This window comes from Melanotaenia boesemani, chromosome 4 (assembly GCF_017639745.1).
Source record: "Melanotaenia boesemani isolate fMelBoe1 chromosome 4, fMelBoe1.pri, whole genome shotgun sequence".
Taxonomy (NCBI): Eukaryota; Metazoa; Chordata; class Actinopteri; order Atheriniformes; family Melanotaeniidae; genus Melanotaenia; species Melanotaenia boesemani.
In genome coordinates this window covers 4,222,355-4,240,328 of record NC_055685.1, presented here as the reverse complement: position 1 = coordinate 4,240,328, position 17,974 = coordinate 4,222,355, and the positions used below count along the sequence as shown (strand labels likewise).

General features: G+C 42.2%; 1 protein-coding gene across 1 annotated transcript; it reads left to right on the top strand.

The window, feature by feature from the left end:
- The first annotated feature begins 1,105 nt into the window (after nucleotides 1-1,105).
- On the top strand, nucleotides 1,106-10,470 carry zgc:172076. Its single transcript, XM_041983108.1, has 8 exons — nucleotides 1,106-1,215; nucleotides 2,689-2,887; nucleotides 3,893-4,050; nucleotides 4,154-4,286; nucleotides 5,279-5,432; nucleotides 5,783-5,906; nucleotides 6,039-6,228; nucleotides 9,868-10,470. The coding sequence occupies exons 1-8, from the start codon at nucleotides 1,186-1,188 to the stop codon at nucleotides 10,026-10,028; spliced, it is 1,149 nt and encodes a 382-aa protein (XP_041839042.1). The 5' UTR covers nucleotides 1,106-1,185; the 3' UTR covers nucleotides 10,029-10,470.
- Nucleotides 10,471-17,974: the final 7,504 nt, after the last annotated feature.

Below are 17,974 nucleotides of genomic sequence, written 5' to 3'. Positions count from 1 at the left end.
GCCTGGGTAGGCTAGTGTCCGGTCTCCTCCTGGTAAATTCACCACCTTTCATCTCGTCCATGGCCCTGACTTTCTGTTTCTTCAGGCCCAAGCATAACACCAGCACACATGCACAAAGAATGCTGCAGAGTTACTCCAAATCTCCCAAAACAGACCTAACGATGCCCATGAGTGTGTGTAGTTAATAAATCCCTACACCTGGAGCAGCTTTGGATGCATTAGGAAGTGACTGAGGTGGATGATAAAGGTATCAGTAAAACATTTTACAAAGTTCTTCCTGATGTGAAAGTTCCCTTCAGTGGGGATGTAATTTCAGAGAGACTGGAGGTTTCAGTGGTTTTAAAAGAACTAAAAGGGATGAAGATGGTGGGACTACGGAGAGAGTCTACAGCCATGTAGACTGCATGAATACACATTAGACCAAGCAGGTTAAAGGTCTAACATGGGGGTGATGTCACATATTCTGAAATGAAGGATGATGACACAAAGTCTCTCTCTGTTGTGTGTGGTTATAAAAAGGCTGACATTGCTGGGTCTGTAACTGGACTCCTGTAGGATGAGCTGCTTTGGACCGACACGTCTATTCTTAGATCTTTTGTTGTCCTGACGGCCGTCAGTAGTCTGAAATCAAGCTGACGACATGTGGAAGGTCAAACGTAAGTGTGTCCCATCGTTTTCACTGCATGCCTTTGTTTTTCACTTAGGAAAATAACTCACCTCCAGAGATGTTTGTCATATTAGAGGTTTGTGTTCATGGCTACCAAAAAAAATGTCAGATTATTTCTGATTATTGTTGCATTCTGTAGCTCGGACCAGCTTCACTCAGTTTATTAAACCAGAACCTCGAGCTGCTACATGTTACATGTTACGTCAAAGCTATTTGCAGTAAACAAACATACATTTTATCTTGAAGATGTAAAAGAAAAGACAACTACAGGTTAAATAATTCATCTAAAGGAAAAAAAATCAACTGTTTATTTGCAAGTAGCACTTGATTAATAATACAGTTTTCAAACTAACACATTTCAACATGTTTACATTCTTCTATATAAAGCAAACAGGTAAGCAAAATAATAATAAAATGTGTATTTGGTTTGGGTTTTCAGACTTTTTAAACTTTCTGACCAGTATGGTAATCCATGTATTTGCTGTGTTGTGTCCGATGCAGCTCCAGTCGCATTTCCTATGGAGATACGGTACCGCCCCATCCTGGAGGTAATTATTATAACCCAGCATCTTACTCTGGGTTTCAGTAATCTTTTATGATGCCTGCTGAATAACTTGAGTTACAGTGAAGAATAATCTATATGAGTTGTTGTCACATTGTCTTTGTTACGGTGAAGATTTTCTGTTGATACCATCATCAGACCTGACCTGCTGTTACTGCTCTCATTTAAATGAACTGTAAATCACCTACAACATTTTAACTGAACTGATGTTATTAAAAATACTGAAGTAACTGAAGATCAGCACAGATATTATCTGCTGTTGCTGCTTTCTGGAATAATCTAAAGGCAGAAATACAGCTGTAAGACTGGTTAGCATTGCTGTGAAAATACATCGCTATAGTTTTAGGACAGCGTATTCTTCAGTCAGTTTCCAGCAAAATAAAGGTTGGATATCTAGCGTAAAGGAAAGAAATATCAAGCTGCGCATTTTTATAGTTATGCACAAGTCACAGATTAGACAGTGGTGGTCTCTGCCTGCAGCTAGTTAGAGTTTTAGTGAGCCTCCGGAAAGTCTGTGCTTCTATTTATTATCATTAGATTCACAACATTTTAAGTTTTACAAAATCTCATACAGATTTAGCTCAGTGGATTATGAGGACCAGATGTCTTTATCATCCAGGAACTGGCAACAGGAGGCTTAGCATTGTTCTGCAAACAAAATATGGTGTTAGCTAGAACATACATCTGTTCATCCCCACGTCATCCATGCTACACCAGTATTGCTGGATGATCCTTCAGTCATCTCTTAATCTCTGCTCACCACTACCTACCTGTCACATCAGTAACTTGTGGGACTTCAGCATCAAAGCTGCCTTTTCTGGTGATAAAATCCCAGTCAGGCTGCACAGCGATGGGCTATAAACACAAGTCCCACTACAAGACATTAGGCCTTCTTCATGTGCTCCTCACGCAATCTGCTTCTGACAGTTTGTTCAGAAACATGCACAGAATAGCCTGCTTGAGGTTACTTTGCCTCTGGCAGTACTCCTCCAAATCCAGCTTCAGCAAAGAAGCAGATTTTGGATTTTACTGGTTGTTGCCCTTCTGTAGAAACATCCATCTCACCTTGTATAAAATAATATCTTCCTGTGTCTTTTCAATGCTTTTTAAACTGTGTAACTGGGAGACCGAGCAAACCTCCTTGAAACAGCACATATGAATGGGCTGTCTTGGATAACAGGACTCTCTGTGAACCCTGTATGGGCTGCAGGTACCATGACAAGAGGAGAATGTACAACCAGAAAAGCATCAGTTAGGAGGGGCAAAAGAGAGGAATGATGTGTGGCTTCCAACACTGTTAGTATGTATACATTACCAGTCAAAATGTCTGACACACTTTCTCATCAAATCCAATAAGAAAGTGACCGATGAATCGAACAGGCTGAACAGAACTACTAAATAAAACTGTTTCATCCAGAGTGAAAACAGCTGATCACTTTGCTCTCTCCTGTGAGTTCAGAGTTTGGTTCCGCCTGATCCCATGTCCCAGTTCAAGCTGAAGAGACGGTCTCCTGAGGAGGAGTTTCCTGACCTGTGCAGGAATTACACTTGGATGGGACGGATCCTCACACCAGCCATGTACTGCCGACAGTTCAACCGCTGCACCCACAGCGGAGTCATCTTTGATGATGTAATCCGTCCAGGCATTGAGGAACCAGGTGATAATACAATGTCGTCAACATGTACCAGACTGTCCCTGAAGTATTAAGTTATATTAATATGCTGAACTGTAAATTAACAATCTGCTTTCTTGACTGGCATGATTGGGTCCTCAGGGAAAACAGAACCACTGATATGGATCAATAAAATGTTAATCTAATATGATTTCATAGCATTATGCTCTAATGCAAAAAAAATATGGTTCCCCAAAAAAATACTCAATACCTTTTTTAAAACTGTACAACATGAGCAGATTTTGAATGGAAATAGCTAAAGTTGACTTAACTGTTTTACTGTAGACTCTGCAGCAGACTTAATTTACCCTAAAACTTACCTCGGTGAAAATAATCTGTAACAGTTAAATGCAATTTCAGCTTTAGGTGCCATTGAATTCAACATTTCAGTCCATGCTAATTTACTAATTAAAATAAAATGTGTGTGTAAGGGTGAAAATATACTCGCTTTTAATTATACGTTTGCGTGATTATTACGTCTGGGACTAGTATCTTGCGTTTGTTTGAAACATTGTTTGTGCGCGTCTTCAGAAATTAACGTCACGTGTCTAAACGCTACAATATGCGAATAACTGCTAAGTGAAATGTCAAGACCAGTGTGAAAGAGGGAAAAAAGAAAAAGGCAACTGCGGCTGCAGGAACAGCAACTGCTGTTGTAGTGAGAGCGACAGACTGTTAGCCGTTTTTGTATATCACGGTGATGGAAAATGACAGTTGCATACCATCTAGGATACAGCTGCTATCGTTTTTTTTCAGCCGTGATCTCAAAATTGACCAAATGCTAACCTCCTTCATTGGTGGCTTGTTTCCTTGTTTGTTTACATCCTAAAAATATGGTAGGTTTATCAGGTATAAGTTCTCTTGCGCCCCCTAGTGGAATCCTCCGGTGACACACATAGTACTCTAGCAAGTATGTCAATGACGCTCAGAACACAGCCTTTTTTGGACGCAGAATTGGGGTTAAACGGCAAGTATATTTTTACCTTAAAGGTGACTGCTCAGGTCCTGCATCTGTTGGCTGTGTCGCCGGTGACGCCCAGTCCTACATCCTGTTCTGTGACTTCTTTGATCGAATAATCGAAGCTTATCATGAACACAAGGTCACCAACCAAACTCCAGAGAGTGACTGCAACTTTGACAACCTAAAGGTGCGAGCAACACTGAATGCAACGTAATGCTGCTTACTGCAGCTTAATTAATATTGTGTGCGTGTGTTTGTGTGTGTGTGTGTGTGTGTGTGTGTGAGAGAAGGGTGGGGATGACTTCGACACTACATATGCTGTACATTGTGAGGTCAGTGCTGTTCGAGGTATAGAAGACTTCTGCTTTCCAACACACTGCAGCCGAGGCGAGCGGAGACGGCTCCTCTCGCTGGCCAGAAGAGGTACTGCATGTCTGTATTTTCTTATTGAGTGTGAACTGACATTTTATCATCTCACCAGCAGCCTTAAAGGTACAGTGTGTCGCTTACTTTGTTTTTTGTTAGCAAAAATCAAGTACCACTTTCATAAATACATATTTTACCAAAGTCTAATCACAATTGCATCCAAATGAAAGCGTTCTCATAGCTTAGGTTGTGCAGCACCTAACTGGAGGCTGCCATGTTGCATCACCATCTTTGAGTACAGTAGCTGAAAGGGGACAAACTTGTTAGCCTTACGCGTTTTACCTGCGAGTTTTACCTGTTTCGTGGGGAAGGGGGTGGAGTTGGTGTAAACAAGCCAAGAAGACCATTCATCTCGCCAGTTTACATTGAAATGGAGGACCATCCATACGGATGCACAGTGAGATAGAGGAAAAAATAGCCAAGAAAAGAAAAATAATTAGTAACCGAGAGAAAATGAAAGTGTACATCGTTGGAGGTTTTACCAGATGGAGGCAATTGATGAAGGAGAGGGACTTCAAAGCTGATGTGGAGGTTGCAGGCTTTCTGCTGGATGGGTGAGTTAATTCAATCTAACTGAAGTTTATTTTTGGATTATGTTAGAAACAGGGCAGGGTAGTCCAGCAACTACTTTATCATCCCGTTTAAGTCGGATCATTTACTGTAACTTGTTAAAATGGTAGAAACGGCTAATTTGTTAGGCGCAGACTGGCAGCCACGTTTCCGTCAGCTTGCCCCAGGGCAGCTGTGGCTACACACGTAGCTTACCATCACCAGGTATGAGTGAGGAGTGGATGAATAATGGATTCACACAATGTAAAGCGCTTTGGGTGCCTTGAAAAGCGCTATATAAATCTAATCCATTATTATTATTTATTATTACCAGCCTTCTGTAAGCTCTGAGCTGGTGTTACTCAATTTGCAGGTGTATGAACTGGTTTTAGAGATCCAGGTACTACAGCTGAGTAATTATTGTCTGTTTTATGTCTCAGCTCTGCAGCGACTGGAGGACGAGCTGCCAGGATGTCTCTTCATGCTGGAGGAACTAAACCCAGAGCAGCAGAAGAAGCTGAACCTAAACCCTCCATCATACTCGCAGCTCCGTACCGGTGTGGCCCGGGACTGGCCTGACGCTAGAGCAGTCTGGTCAGTCTAGTTTTGTGTATATATCAAAAACAAGGCCAGGGCTGTGGTAGTAGAGCAGGTCAGCCATTATTTGCATGGTTTGCCCCCACCTTTATCTTCCTGAACCTCACATTGTCCACAAGAAAAACAATAAAACATGAAGTGATCCGTAAGGTTCATATCAGGTTCATAAACTAGACGAACTTTGAATAAACATCAAAAGTAATAACTGGATTCTAGAAATCACTGAATACAAGAGCAGCTATTATATAGGAGATCCCCAAAGATGAAAATGAAAGTCAAACACTTAAAGCTCCTGCTTGAAAATATTTTCCTATCAAACAATAATTTTTCTATAATTCTTCATGCAGGGTGAGTAAAGATGGCCGCTTGGTGGTCTGGGTTAACATGGAGGACCACCTCAGGCTGGTATCAGCACGGGACGATGCTAATGTGGCTGAAGCTTTTAAATGCATCTGCATCAATCTGCAGAGGGTCAGTTATGGCTCTGAGGGATCACATCTGATTTGAATGTTATCCACACCTCCAGACTTTCAGCTGTAACTTATTATCTATCAGCACTGCTTTGCACAACTGTCTGCTTCCTCTTTGGGTCTGTGTATCCAGCTAGAGGAGTACTATCGAGAGCTCAGGCACCCGTTCATCTATAAGCAGCAGCTGGGATGGGTGACCAGTTCCCCGGCTGATGTGGGAACAGGTCTGAGGGTCAACGTCTACATGAAGCTGCGACTCCTTCCTCAACACAAACGTCTCCAAGATGTCCTGAAGAGACTGAGGATTCACATGAACAAAACAGGTACCAGAGAGGACCTCCAACAGGTCTTCTTCTGCCACCATGTACTGCACACTTTATGTTACTAAGATGGATTAATTTTTCTCTCAGTCTGTTTATATATAAAAAAATAAATAAATAAAAAAAATTGTCCCCTCGCCCTCCGTGGGCGATCTCTCATCCATCCAAGCTTGGGTCCTCTACATGAGGCCTGGCAGCTTGAGGGTTCTGCGCAGTATCTTGGCTGTTCCTAGGACTGCACTCTTCTGGACCCAGATGTCTGAGGTTTGTCCTGGGATCTGCTGTAGCCACTCTTCCAGTTTGGGGGTTACTGCCCTGAGTGCTCCGATGACCACAGACACCACTGTTGCCTTCACTTTCCAGGCCTTCTCAAGTTCTTCTTTCAGTCCTTGGTATTTCTCTAGTTTCTCATGTTCCTTTTTCCTGATGTTGCAATCACTTGGTATTGCGATGTCAACCACAATGGCTTTCCTCTGCTGTTTGTCCATCACTACAATGTACGGCTGGTTTGCCATTACCATTTTGTCGGTCTGGATCTGGAAGTCCCACAGGATCTTAGCTCAGTTATTCTCTACCACCTTCGGAGGTGTTTCCCACCTTGACCTCGGGCTTCCAGTCTGTACTCCACACAGATGTTCCTGTACACTATTACAGCCACTTGGTTATGACGCTCCTTGTAAGCTTTCCCTGCCAGCATCTTACACCCTGCAATTATGTGATGGATTGTCTCAGGGGCCTCTTTGCACAGTCTGCATCTGGGGTCTTGTCTTGTATGGCAGATCTGGGCCTCTATTGCTCTGGTGCTCAAGGCCTGCTCCTGTGCAGCTATGATCAGTGCCTCTGTGCCGTCTTTCAGTCCAGCCCTTTCTAGCCACTGGTAGGATTTCTCGATATCAGCCACTTCAGTTATCTGTTGGTGGTACATCCCATGGAGGGGCTTTTCCTCCCATGATGGTTGCTCCATCACCACATGATCTGTTTTCCACTGCCTGAGACATTCACCGAGCACTTCGTTCGTTGAGGCCATCTTACTGATGTATTCAAGGATGTTAGATGTTTCATCCTGGAAAGTGGACACTCACTCACTAGTCCTCTGCCTCCTTCCTTGCGCTTAGTGTACAGTCTCAGGGTGCTGGATTGGGGGTGGAACCCTCCATGCATGGTCAGGAGTTTTCGTGTTTTCACATCTGTGGTCTGAATCTCTTCCTTTGGCCAGCTTATTATTCCAGGGTATCTGATGACCAGCAGGGCATAGCTGTTAATTGCCCAGACCTTGTACTTGCCATTGAGCTGACTCCTTAGGACTTGCCTTACTCGTTGGAGGTATTTGGCTGTGGCTGCTTTTCTTGTGGCCTGTTCGAGGTTGCCGTTTGCTTGTGGGATTCCAAGGTACTTGTAGCTGTCATCAATGTCTGATATTCTGCCGTCTTGGAGTGAGACCCCTTCTGTATGGACTACCTTCCCTCTCTTTGTTGCCATCCGCCCACACTTCTCAAGTCCGAACGACAGTCTGATTTCATTGCTGTAGCTCCTGGTTGTGTGGATCAGTGAGTTAATGTCTCGCTCGCTCTTGGCGTACAGCTTGATGTCATCCATGTAGAGGAGGTGACTGATGGTGGACCCATTCCTGAGTTGATATCCATAGCCAGTTCTGGTGATTATTTGGCTGAGGGGGTTCAGACCTATTCAGAACAGTACAGGGGACAGGGCATCTCCTTGGTATATGCCACATTTGATGGACACTTGTGCAGTTGGCTTACAGTTGGCCTCAAGGGTGGTCTTCCACTGCCGCATTGAGCTTGCAATGAAGGCTCTTAGAGTCCTGTTGATGTTATACATCTCCAAGCATTCCATGAGCCATGTGTGTGGCACTGAGTCATAGGCTTTCTTGTAATCAATCCAGGCAGTGCACAGATTGGTATTCCTGGTTCTGCAGTCCCGAGCGACTGTTCTATCTACCAGCAGCTGGTGTTTTGCTCCTCTGGTATTTTTTACCAATGCCCTTCTGTGCTGTGCTCATGTATTGATCCATGTGCCCACTTATCTTAGCCACTATGATGCCTGACATGAGCTTCCATGTGGTGGGGAGACAGGTTATTGGCCGATAGTTGGATGGAACTGTTCCCTTCAGGGGATCCTGCAGGTATGGGCATCTGGCTGTACCTCCTGCGTGCCTGTTTTTTCATTGCACCTTTCTGGAGCTCTGATAGTTGGCTCCCTTCTCTCCGAGCTGCCTTGATTTTAGCCTCCAACCTCCTCTTCCATGGTGGAAATGTATCTTTATGGTTGCTCTTTGGTTGATAGCCAAGCACCTCAAGGATCACTGCTGCTGAGGTGTAGATCAGCTCATTGGTTTCAGTGATGGTCATTGTAGGAATCATTCTCAAGGCTGCATTCACCTCTTCCAGGAGACTTTCCGATGGTGCTCCACTCAGCCTCTGTAATTGGCGTCGGGGTTGCCTGATGTTAATTTTTGCCATGATCTTATCTCTTAGGTCAGTCGCTGCCTCGGCCAGCGTGATTGTGCTTATTTGGGCTTCGTACCCAATCTCTGGATGGGAAGTTGTTGTTAAATCCCCCCTGACCTGACGTCCTGGCTCCCCCTTGCCTTAGCATTTGGGTTGTACCTCGTTAATCTCAAGCTGTGATGGCAGTTGCCATCTGTGGATGTTGGAACATTGAGCTACTAGTTGTTTGGCAGTGAGTGTTGATTGTGGGTTTGGAAGATTCCATATTTCCCACATTCTCTGCATGTAACCCCTCTGACTAGGGTTACTGGAGTAGTAGCATTCCAACAGAGCCTTGTTCTCGCCTCTCGTCCATTTCCGTCTTGTTCCAGTAGCCCACTTCTCGCCAGGGTGCTCTGGTTCCCCAGCACCTGACACTGACATAGATATAGATATATATAGATACATATTACTGAAGGTTAATTATTACTGCAATATTAAATGTTTTCAAAGTGTCATGTTGGAGTGATTTTACAGCAATAGCAGAGCATTATATTTTGGCCACTTCTGGCCCACACAACACTTGTCTTAATTAAAGCTAAAATATGACATCCGGACCACATCTGGCCCACACAACACTTGCCATTGATGTTACTGAAACATAAGTGCCAAAAGTAGCCCAGATTAGGCCAGAATGTGACTTCTATCTGGGGCTGACTGAATTCAGACGTTTTAAGTAATTTACAAGCATATGTTTTCAGGTTTCAAATGCTTAGTCGACTATTTAAAAGTATACAGCAACATTCCTACGTCAGAAGGTGCAGAAACTGAGAAAAAGAGGTTACAGAAAACATCTCATTAAAATTTTAATGGAACGAAGAAAGAATGAGGTCAGCTTGCTGAATCTTAAGGATGTAAGAGTCGTGTTCGCACAGCTCAAAGCCAGAGAGCTAATGTGATGAAGTTTGACTTTTTGTTTTGGCTCGACACAGACAGCTGAACAGTCCTTCTTCACCTGTGTTATGTTCTGTTATCATGATTTAGAGGTCTTGTACTTTCAGAGGGCATGTGTACCAACCTACTCAGATTCTTCTTTTTTCTGCTTAATCAAATCTTTACTTTTATCTTTTCTTTTGTAAGATGGAATCCAAATGAAAACACCAGCTCAGGGTTTGAACTCTGTTTTTTCCTCCAGAATCTCTGACAGTGTATCGCGTGAGCAACGCCATCACTTTTGGCCTGAGTGAAGTGGAACTTACTCAGCTGGTGGTAGACGGGGTCAAACTGCTCATCACCATGGAGAAAAGGCTGGAGGCAGACCAAGACATCGACAAGCTCGTTCCTACGCAGAAGTAGGACTGGATTTGTAGGACTAATATTTGTCCTCTTAAACCTTCAAAACCGTTGGGTGTACCAGCACTCCTGACAGGATTGCCAGCGTGCACAATGTCAGGAGCAACTTTAAGACTGTGGGTTTTAAAGGGTTAAAGCATCATGAGATGATTTTTGTTCTGAATTGGTGCTCTCAGTGAATCAAACTGAAGGTCTGGAGGATGACTGCGTATCTATTCAAGTTCTCAGGAGGAGTTTAGGATTAGAATGAGTTTGAGGTGAGTGTAGTTACAGCTCATTTTCATTAGTTTAGTGCCTCGATTTAACTTTTCGTTATATGTATTTTGTAAAACAGAGAACAGACTGAGACATTTCTGTGAGATGAATTTAACTTTCTAAACAGAACCAAAGTGACTGGACATCACCACCGCTGCATGAACCAGTGGAATAAAGATCCTTACTGTGACTTATTGTGTTATTTTCTACAGAGATAGCCTAAAAATTGTACACAGATCTTGAGCAGCCTCACAGCAAGTCATCAACACTGATTATACACCCAGCTCTCCCAGTTTCTGCCTGGCTGTTTCTTTACACTGTCATTCAAAACAGGAGGTTTTTCTCTATATTTAAAAACCCTTTAAACCTTGGTGTGTTTAAACCGAACGCTAACATGAAAAAGCATAATTTGTATAATGATTTGTTAAATACGTTTTGGATAAACTAAATATTTTTATTCTCAAGTGAGAAGGTAATATTTTAATATTCCAGAAATGTATTGTCATAAAAGTTGTAGCAAGCCACTCTTTTTTAAGATACGACACCTTCTCTCGATGTTATTGGATTACATTTTAATGTTAAATTATACAAAAAGAAACAAGCTGTGTTTTTTAAAACACTTACAACATATAGAACAGAACAAAGAGATCAAGAGGAGAAAAAAAGTAAAAACAAACAAACAAACAAGACTTTACATATGCAGAGGGTAAAACAGTTTATGAAAGAAAATAAAACAGCAAATCAACTCAGTCCATGGTCAGAGTCCTTCAGTCCCTTTTGTACATGAAGTCTAGGCTGACCTTGTCATTTTGGGAGGGTGTCGGGGGCCATAAGAGCTCCCCATATCCTCAAGAAGATGTCCCCCTTAACTTTTTGAGATGAATGATTGTTGTTTCAGTCTTAAAGTTTCATTCAAAATTTGTTTAAACAGGACAAATGATAAGTAAATGGTCCATATTTATATAGCGCTTTACTGTACCTGGGATGATACCCAATGCGCTTTACATTATACATCACATTCACCCATCCACACAAACATTCACACACTGATGGCGGAAGCTGCCACGCAAGGTGCTTGACCATAAACCATCAGGAGCAATTTGGGGTTCGGTGTCTTGCTCAGGGACACCTCGACATGAACTTGACTTGGGCGAGGATCAAACCAGCAACCCTCGGGTAGCAAGATGACCGCTCTGCCTTGCTGAGCATCCCTGTCAACAGCTCCTGGACAGATGACATGTTTCAGTAAGGGTACAGTTTATACATATTTGGGCTTGTGGATTGCTATACATCACTCTGATCCAACCAATGCACTTTCTACCAAGACTGAATTTTTCCAGAACAGCAAATAGATATGACCACTCGACCTTGTCAAACGCCTTTTCAGCGTTGAGCGATAGTAGTAGAGCTGTTCTATTGCGCAGGGTCGAGCGGTCTGTTATATTTAGTAGCCTTTGGATGTTGTCAGTTGGGTAGCATGCCTTTACAGGTCGGACAGGTTTGGGTTAGTAATCTGAGGCAGCAAGTCTTTAAGTCAATGTGCGATTATCTTGAAGTCATAGATTCTGGAAGGAGTCCAATTTAAAAAAAAAAAATCTACAAGCATTGGCATAAAAATTGATTCAGTTTGTGGCCAAGAGGCCTTATCGAATTCTACAGAATATCCTTCCAAACCTGGAGTTTTTCAAGAGAGCATCAACTTAATTGTTTGTAGTACCTAATCAAGGGTGAACGAAGCACTTAGTTGTTCTTTTTTATCTTTTGAGATAGAAGATAAAACCTTTCCAAAAATGTATACATGTGTCTTTCTGAAGGGTTTTCTTACATATAAAGTTGTGCATAGAAAACAAGAAATGAGGACTCGATTGATTGTGAATAATATTTCAATTGGCTTGTTGCGTTTTGTGTGCATTTTATTGCATTATCTGTACATTCTTTTCTAAGATGAAGGGGTAGGAGTCAGCCATGCTTATTACCACGTTCATGATATTGCTGTCTGGTAAAGAACAAAAGTTATTGATGTGTTCTGTTTGAGCGAGATTAAGAGTATTTCTAACTGCATTTAGTTTTTTTCAGGTTTTCATATGTAGGTGATTGTTTATGTGACTGTTCTAGGTTGATAAGTTCTTTTTCAAATAATTCTGTTTGTTTACTAATAGATATTTTCATTGCAGATGTGTAATAGATCAGCTACCCCTCATTACAGCCTTAGCTGCATCCCACATCACTGTCGTGGTGACAGGGGAGGCTACATTATCCTGTCTGTATTGTACAGATTTGAGTTAAGTCTTCCATTTTTGATCTGGTGTGTCTGCTAAAAAAGGGATAACCTAAGGTAGACTGGTAAATTAAATAAGAATAGGCCCTATGTTGCAGGAAACTGCGGCTGAGAGATGATCCTAAGGTAAAAAAAAAATAAATCCAGTCGAGAATATGATTTGTGTCTGGCTGAACAGAATGTATTGTCTTTCTTTGTAGGATTAAGTTCTCTCCAGACATTGAGTCCTACATCAATTATGGCTAACCTCAAATTCCTAGATGCATTGGGATTAAATTTGTCCATGTTACTGTCCAGGAAAGTGAGAACTCTTTTCCGCTTAATCGGATGGCCAAGGCCTCTGACATTAAATGTTATTACATTATGTTTATCAGGCATAGTGAGGTGTTCTTATTATAATGATTACATTTGACCATGGTACAACATTAGTGAAAAGATGGGTAAGAAAACAACAACCATCATTTCCATGATGGCTTGGGAGGGAAAAAGAGGGGAAATGTGGAATTTTTCAAGGTGTGGGACAAAGATCCAGATGGACCACATCGAGAAATGCAAAAATGTTGAAATGGTGGGCATGGCATGGGCATTGCTGGTGACAGAGAGGTAGAATAGTTTCAGCAGGTGGCAGATCATCGCAGTGTAGGAAGGAAAGACATGCCAGAGGCATCATAACATGCGGCTGGCTATCTCAGCCTGTAGATCATCTGTCTGCCGTGTGGGAGGCCGAAGTACGATTCCCACAGGGGTGAATCGCTTTGGAGAAAAGCATCTGCTAAATGACAGTACTGATGCCAGTAATTTAGTCATTTGTTTTCATTTATAAAATAAATATGTACAGATACGTCTGAAATTGGTAGCAGTTTATTTAGTGTTAAATAATATTTCTTTCTAGTTGCTGAGTGCTCCAGCTGGGTGGGCGGTGCACTAGCTGGGTGGGTGGTGCAAAGGGACACGATGACCGCTATACTCCTTGTCAGCGCTAGACAAGGAGTTGCGGGAAATAAAGACTGTCTGGACAGAAATTGGGACAACAATTTAAAAAAGCATTGTGTAAAAATAAATAAATAAAAGGAAATCCTCCTCTTGTGTGTTTCGTGAGCGTTGCATCACTTCTAGACCTCCAGCCTCCAGTCTGGTCCCGCTCTGCTGGAATGAAGGACCAAAGCTACTTTCCACACTGACGGCTACATGCTGGCAGCAGACTGTCATCTTATTTGGCTGGATGTGTTTTATAACATGTAAGTTTTGTTTCACAATGACAGAACATGTTTTAGTGGTTGAGGTTCTTACTAATATCATCTCCCTTTTTCCTGACATTTCTATTGTTTTTTTCCGAGCATGCGATCTTAGCAGAATTAATATTGAATGTTTGTCTTTACTCATTTCTGCAAACAGCTTTCATATCTAACATGTGGTGTGAAAGGTAATAGTGGATTGTGCACAAATGTCTCATATTTCACATCATTTTCTTAATTTTATTCTGTGCCGGTGGTGTCGCTGTTTCCTGTTTCTCTAGATTACGTGTGCACACCTGGGTCAGAGTTGCCGTGGTGGGAGGAACATTCTCTCGCCAAGTTTGGTTTTTATAAATCCCAAAAGTTTACCATAATGGCGTACACAGTTTTTTTTTTCCTATGCCAGCTTGAAAAATAAGGCCCCTGAACTCTACCTGTTGTCCCCCCCATTATATACATGAACCCACAGCACCATCTAGTGACCAAAAACAAAGGAAATAAAACACATATTTATCTCTTATAATTAGCCGTAGTCTCCTTTAGGTAAAAACAGAAAGCAAACTTTATTAACTAATATGCACCTGCTGATATTACGGCCTACCACTAACTTGGAGCAAGTTAGTATAGGTGGGGACCAGGCCTGAAAAAGTCAACTATATGGGCTTATTTCCATACACACAGGTCTGTGCAGTCATTCTTTTAATGTATGAGAAACAGTTCAGACCAGGACAATTGTGGGCTATTTGGTCGAGATATTGTGGTAAAATTTTTCAGCCTCTTGAGGGGAAGAAAACATCTGAATATTCCTGTTGTGTAGCACCTTCAGCTTGCTTGGTTGGAAGTGAAATTCTCAGAAGGTCCTCATATGGATAAACAGCTTCTTTACAGTGATGAACTCCCGTAATTGATGGATGGTTTTTGCGGAAAAATCTTGGGTGAGTTTAGATCCCTCGTGTATAATGTCCCATTGCTTTGTGGAGCAAAGGACAAACTCTGTCGTGATATTTGAGAAAATGGATGACAACAGAATTGCTGGGGCCAGTGTGCGAAGGGCCCTTTTTAGTACAAAAGATCTGTCGGGTTTGGTGTCCAGCCATTGGGGTAGCATGTCATGTATAAAGTCCAGAAGTGGACGCTTGCTCTCAGCTCCCTCTTTAAGACCAAAGAGTCAAATTTTTTCCTCCTCGCACGGTTTTCCAAATCCTGATTCTTTCTTTCAGGTATGTAAGTCGCTTTATCACTGCAGCCAACGCTGTCTCGGATCTGTCCAGCTTTTCCTCTGTGACAACTATGTAGGCTTTGGCCTCAATAGATTTCTCATTTGTTGTCACCTCTCCTTTTATCTCACCCAGATTGCTCTCCAGCACCGAGATGGAGTTTGTCAGCTCGCCCAATAAGATATTGATTCTTTTCAACTTCGAACCAAACTCAATGCGTAGTGCTTTTAGCTCAGCTAGCACGCCTGCTACATTGGCCATGTTGCTAGTTTTGGTCTCAGCCGGTGGTACATGCTCCGTAAGCCTCCGTAAGCTACTGGGGGTCTTGGCATAGTCTGTTTCAGATAGTTGGTGCAGTTTGAAAGGGTTTGGGGTGAAATTCTGTGTGCAGTTGTCAGGAGCATTCACGCTATACTGCCATCTTGCTTAGGCTCTCATAAAAGTTGATTTTGAGGCAGGTTCACCAGGTCAGGTCTTTGTTTGATTTTCTTCTAAAACATTTAATTAACTTATATAGTAAATGGAGAAATGTTGTAAAGTTGGAGTAAAAATCCATTTTACCCTGCCAGTAATCAGCTGGCAGAAAGTCTCATTACCAAGTTCATACAGAGATATAACTGCAGGTTATTATGAAGCGATGTACTGTAATAAAAACCCTAACGGTGAGTTATTGCTCTGGGTGGATCGAATGGACTTTCTTTGCACTGCAATCCGGTTTATGAGTTTGGTGATCAGAAAAACTTTTGATTCCCAGAGGCCCATCGCACACATTACATCTGGTTTTTACATGTCATTACCCTCTTCTGGGGTCAGGTTCTGGTTTGATCCTGGAGTCCGGTCCTGGGTCCTCGTCCTAGGATTTTTATCTTGGGTTTTGGTCTAGGGCTTTAGTCCTGGGCTCTAGTCATGGGTTTAATCCCTGGTTTTGGTCCAGAGTTCTGGTCTTGGGGTTCTGGTCTGAGGCTCAGTACAAATAACACTATGAAACTGGTCCTCTCAATTTAAACCATCACTACCTACATTTTTACTGCCATATTCCTGGGGAGCAATCAAGGGTTCAGGGTCCCAGAGTGGTAAACTGGGGGCTTGAACATGGGTCCTCCAGACCCAAGCCCACCTCTGTAACCTCAAGGCTACCACTCCCTATTTGATCCTGGGGTCTGGTCCTGCCCAGATAGCAAAAAATGTTTGGCCCAAATTCAGTCTTGACTTAACAGTGTTGACTAAATGTGAATGTAGCTGCCAAAACTCAGTCACATGACTTCCACATGTGACCCACAAGGGCATTGCCATAAGGAAGGCTTTCCATATTAGGACCACTTCATGTCCAGGCTAACAACTGGCATCTGGACCACATGCGGTCCACAGGAGACTTGCCGTAATCTAAGCCAGGCTGGCAGCTGACATCTGGTCCACTTCAGGCCCACACAACACTTGCCAGTGCCGCAATTGAGCCTGGATTGTTTGGGGATTGGTCATGGGCTCTGGCCCAGAGGTTCTGGTCCTGGGGTTTTGTCATGGGTTCTGGTTCTAGGCTCATCTGCTTTACACTGACCCTGAAAGCTGAACAGGTGATATTGCCGAGACGTTTCCACTGAAACAGTTTAAATGAAGAAGCTGTGAAGCAGGAAGTCTCTTTCAGTGGTTTTTATTTTATTTCAGGTGAATCTATCATTGCTACAACACTGCTACTTTCAGCTGGTGACCAGTCTGACGGTCATTCAGTCAGTCATCTAGGACACGGAAACTAAAAACTGAGGTGAAAGCTACTTTCAAGTAAGAGGCTCAGATTTACAGTATTTCCCACGACATAAAAACAGTGTCATATTCATCCTTTGCACATGTGACCACTCTGATCCCGTCAAACTGGGATAAAACATCAGCTCCTTCCTTTCCTCATTTTAAGTGCTACAACATACAAGCAGGATTTTTGTTTAGTACTTCTGCAGAGTCCCTGCATGTTGACCCCTCAGGACCAATGCAGAGGTCAGCAAAGCGGTTAGTTGGACCACTGATGTACAGCCAAAGATTATTTAGCAAGAATTCAATATAAAAAAATATATGCATATATTTAAAGTCCATAGCTAATGTCTTTATGTATCATACATCTGAAAGCAACTGAAAAAATGGCTTTAAAGGGTCGTTTCCACCACAAACTTTCATGAAACTTAATTTCTACTGGAACTGTCCATCAAAGTGAGTCATTAAATCCAAAAGAAAAGATCCAAACCAACAATAAATGGAAAGATCTACTCAGGCATGTATGCATATCAAACCCTGTCCAGAGCTCCATCATCAGGACTGGTTTCCATTATGATTCTATTTTGGATCAAATACAGACATGCCTTAAATCTTTAACCATGCAAAAATCTGAAGGTTTTTAACTGTATTCACATCTGCTGAGATGATGTCCAGTCATGTTCATATTCAGACTTTCACTTTCACCGTCCTGCTTCCAGAACAACACGTTCTTTAGGAAACAATGAATGTTTTTTAAAAATGAAGTTATATCTTTGTCCTGTGACTGGGACAGAGAGCCAGGAAGCAACCAGGCTGTTGGTTTGGATCTGTACACTGGATTTGTTGATGAGAAAAATCCAGAATGATATTACAGAAACAAACATGGACGTAGAAAACATTACTGGCTCTCCTAAACATTTATATGCTAATCATATTTAAATGGGACAATGTGTTTTAAGTCCAACAACATTAAATATTGATTTCCTTAAACATTTTCGTACAAGCGAACGTGTTCCTCTGAAAAATTACCCAGGGACAATGTTGGAATACAGGGTCTGCTTTACTCTTTCATAAATGAGTGGAAAATGTTATTTCTGATCTAAAGAGCCTTGAATGACCTTCAGAAAAAAATAAATTAAAGTTGTGAGAGTAGCTCACAATTCCCAAATGGTTTGAAATAAACGTAACGTCTGAATGTCATCAGTTCAACTCACAGATGAAGAA

Excerpts from the sequence above, each read along its gene's own strand:
- zgc:172076 (XM_041983108.1), top strand. The coding sequence starts at position 1,186 with ATGGAGATACGGTACCGCCCCATCCTGGAG. Across the intron at positions 5,907-6,038 it reads TCTGCATCAATCTGCAGAGG|CTAGAGGAGTACTATCGAGA; the intron begins GTCAGTTATGGC and ends CTGTGTATCCAG. Across the intron at positions 6,229-9,867 it reads GATTCACATGAACAAAACAG|AATCTCTGACAGTGTATCGC; the intron begins GTACCAGAGAGG and ends TTTTTCCTCCAG.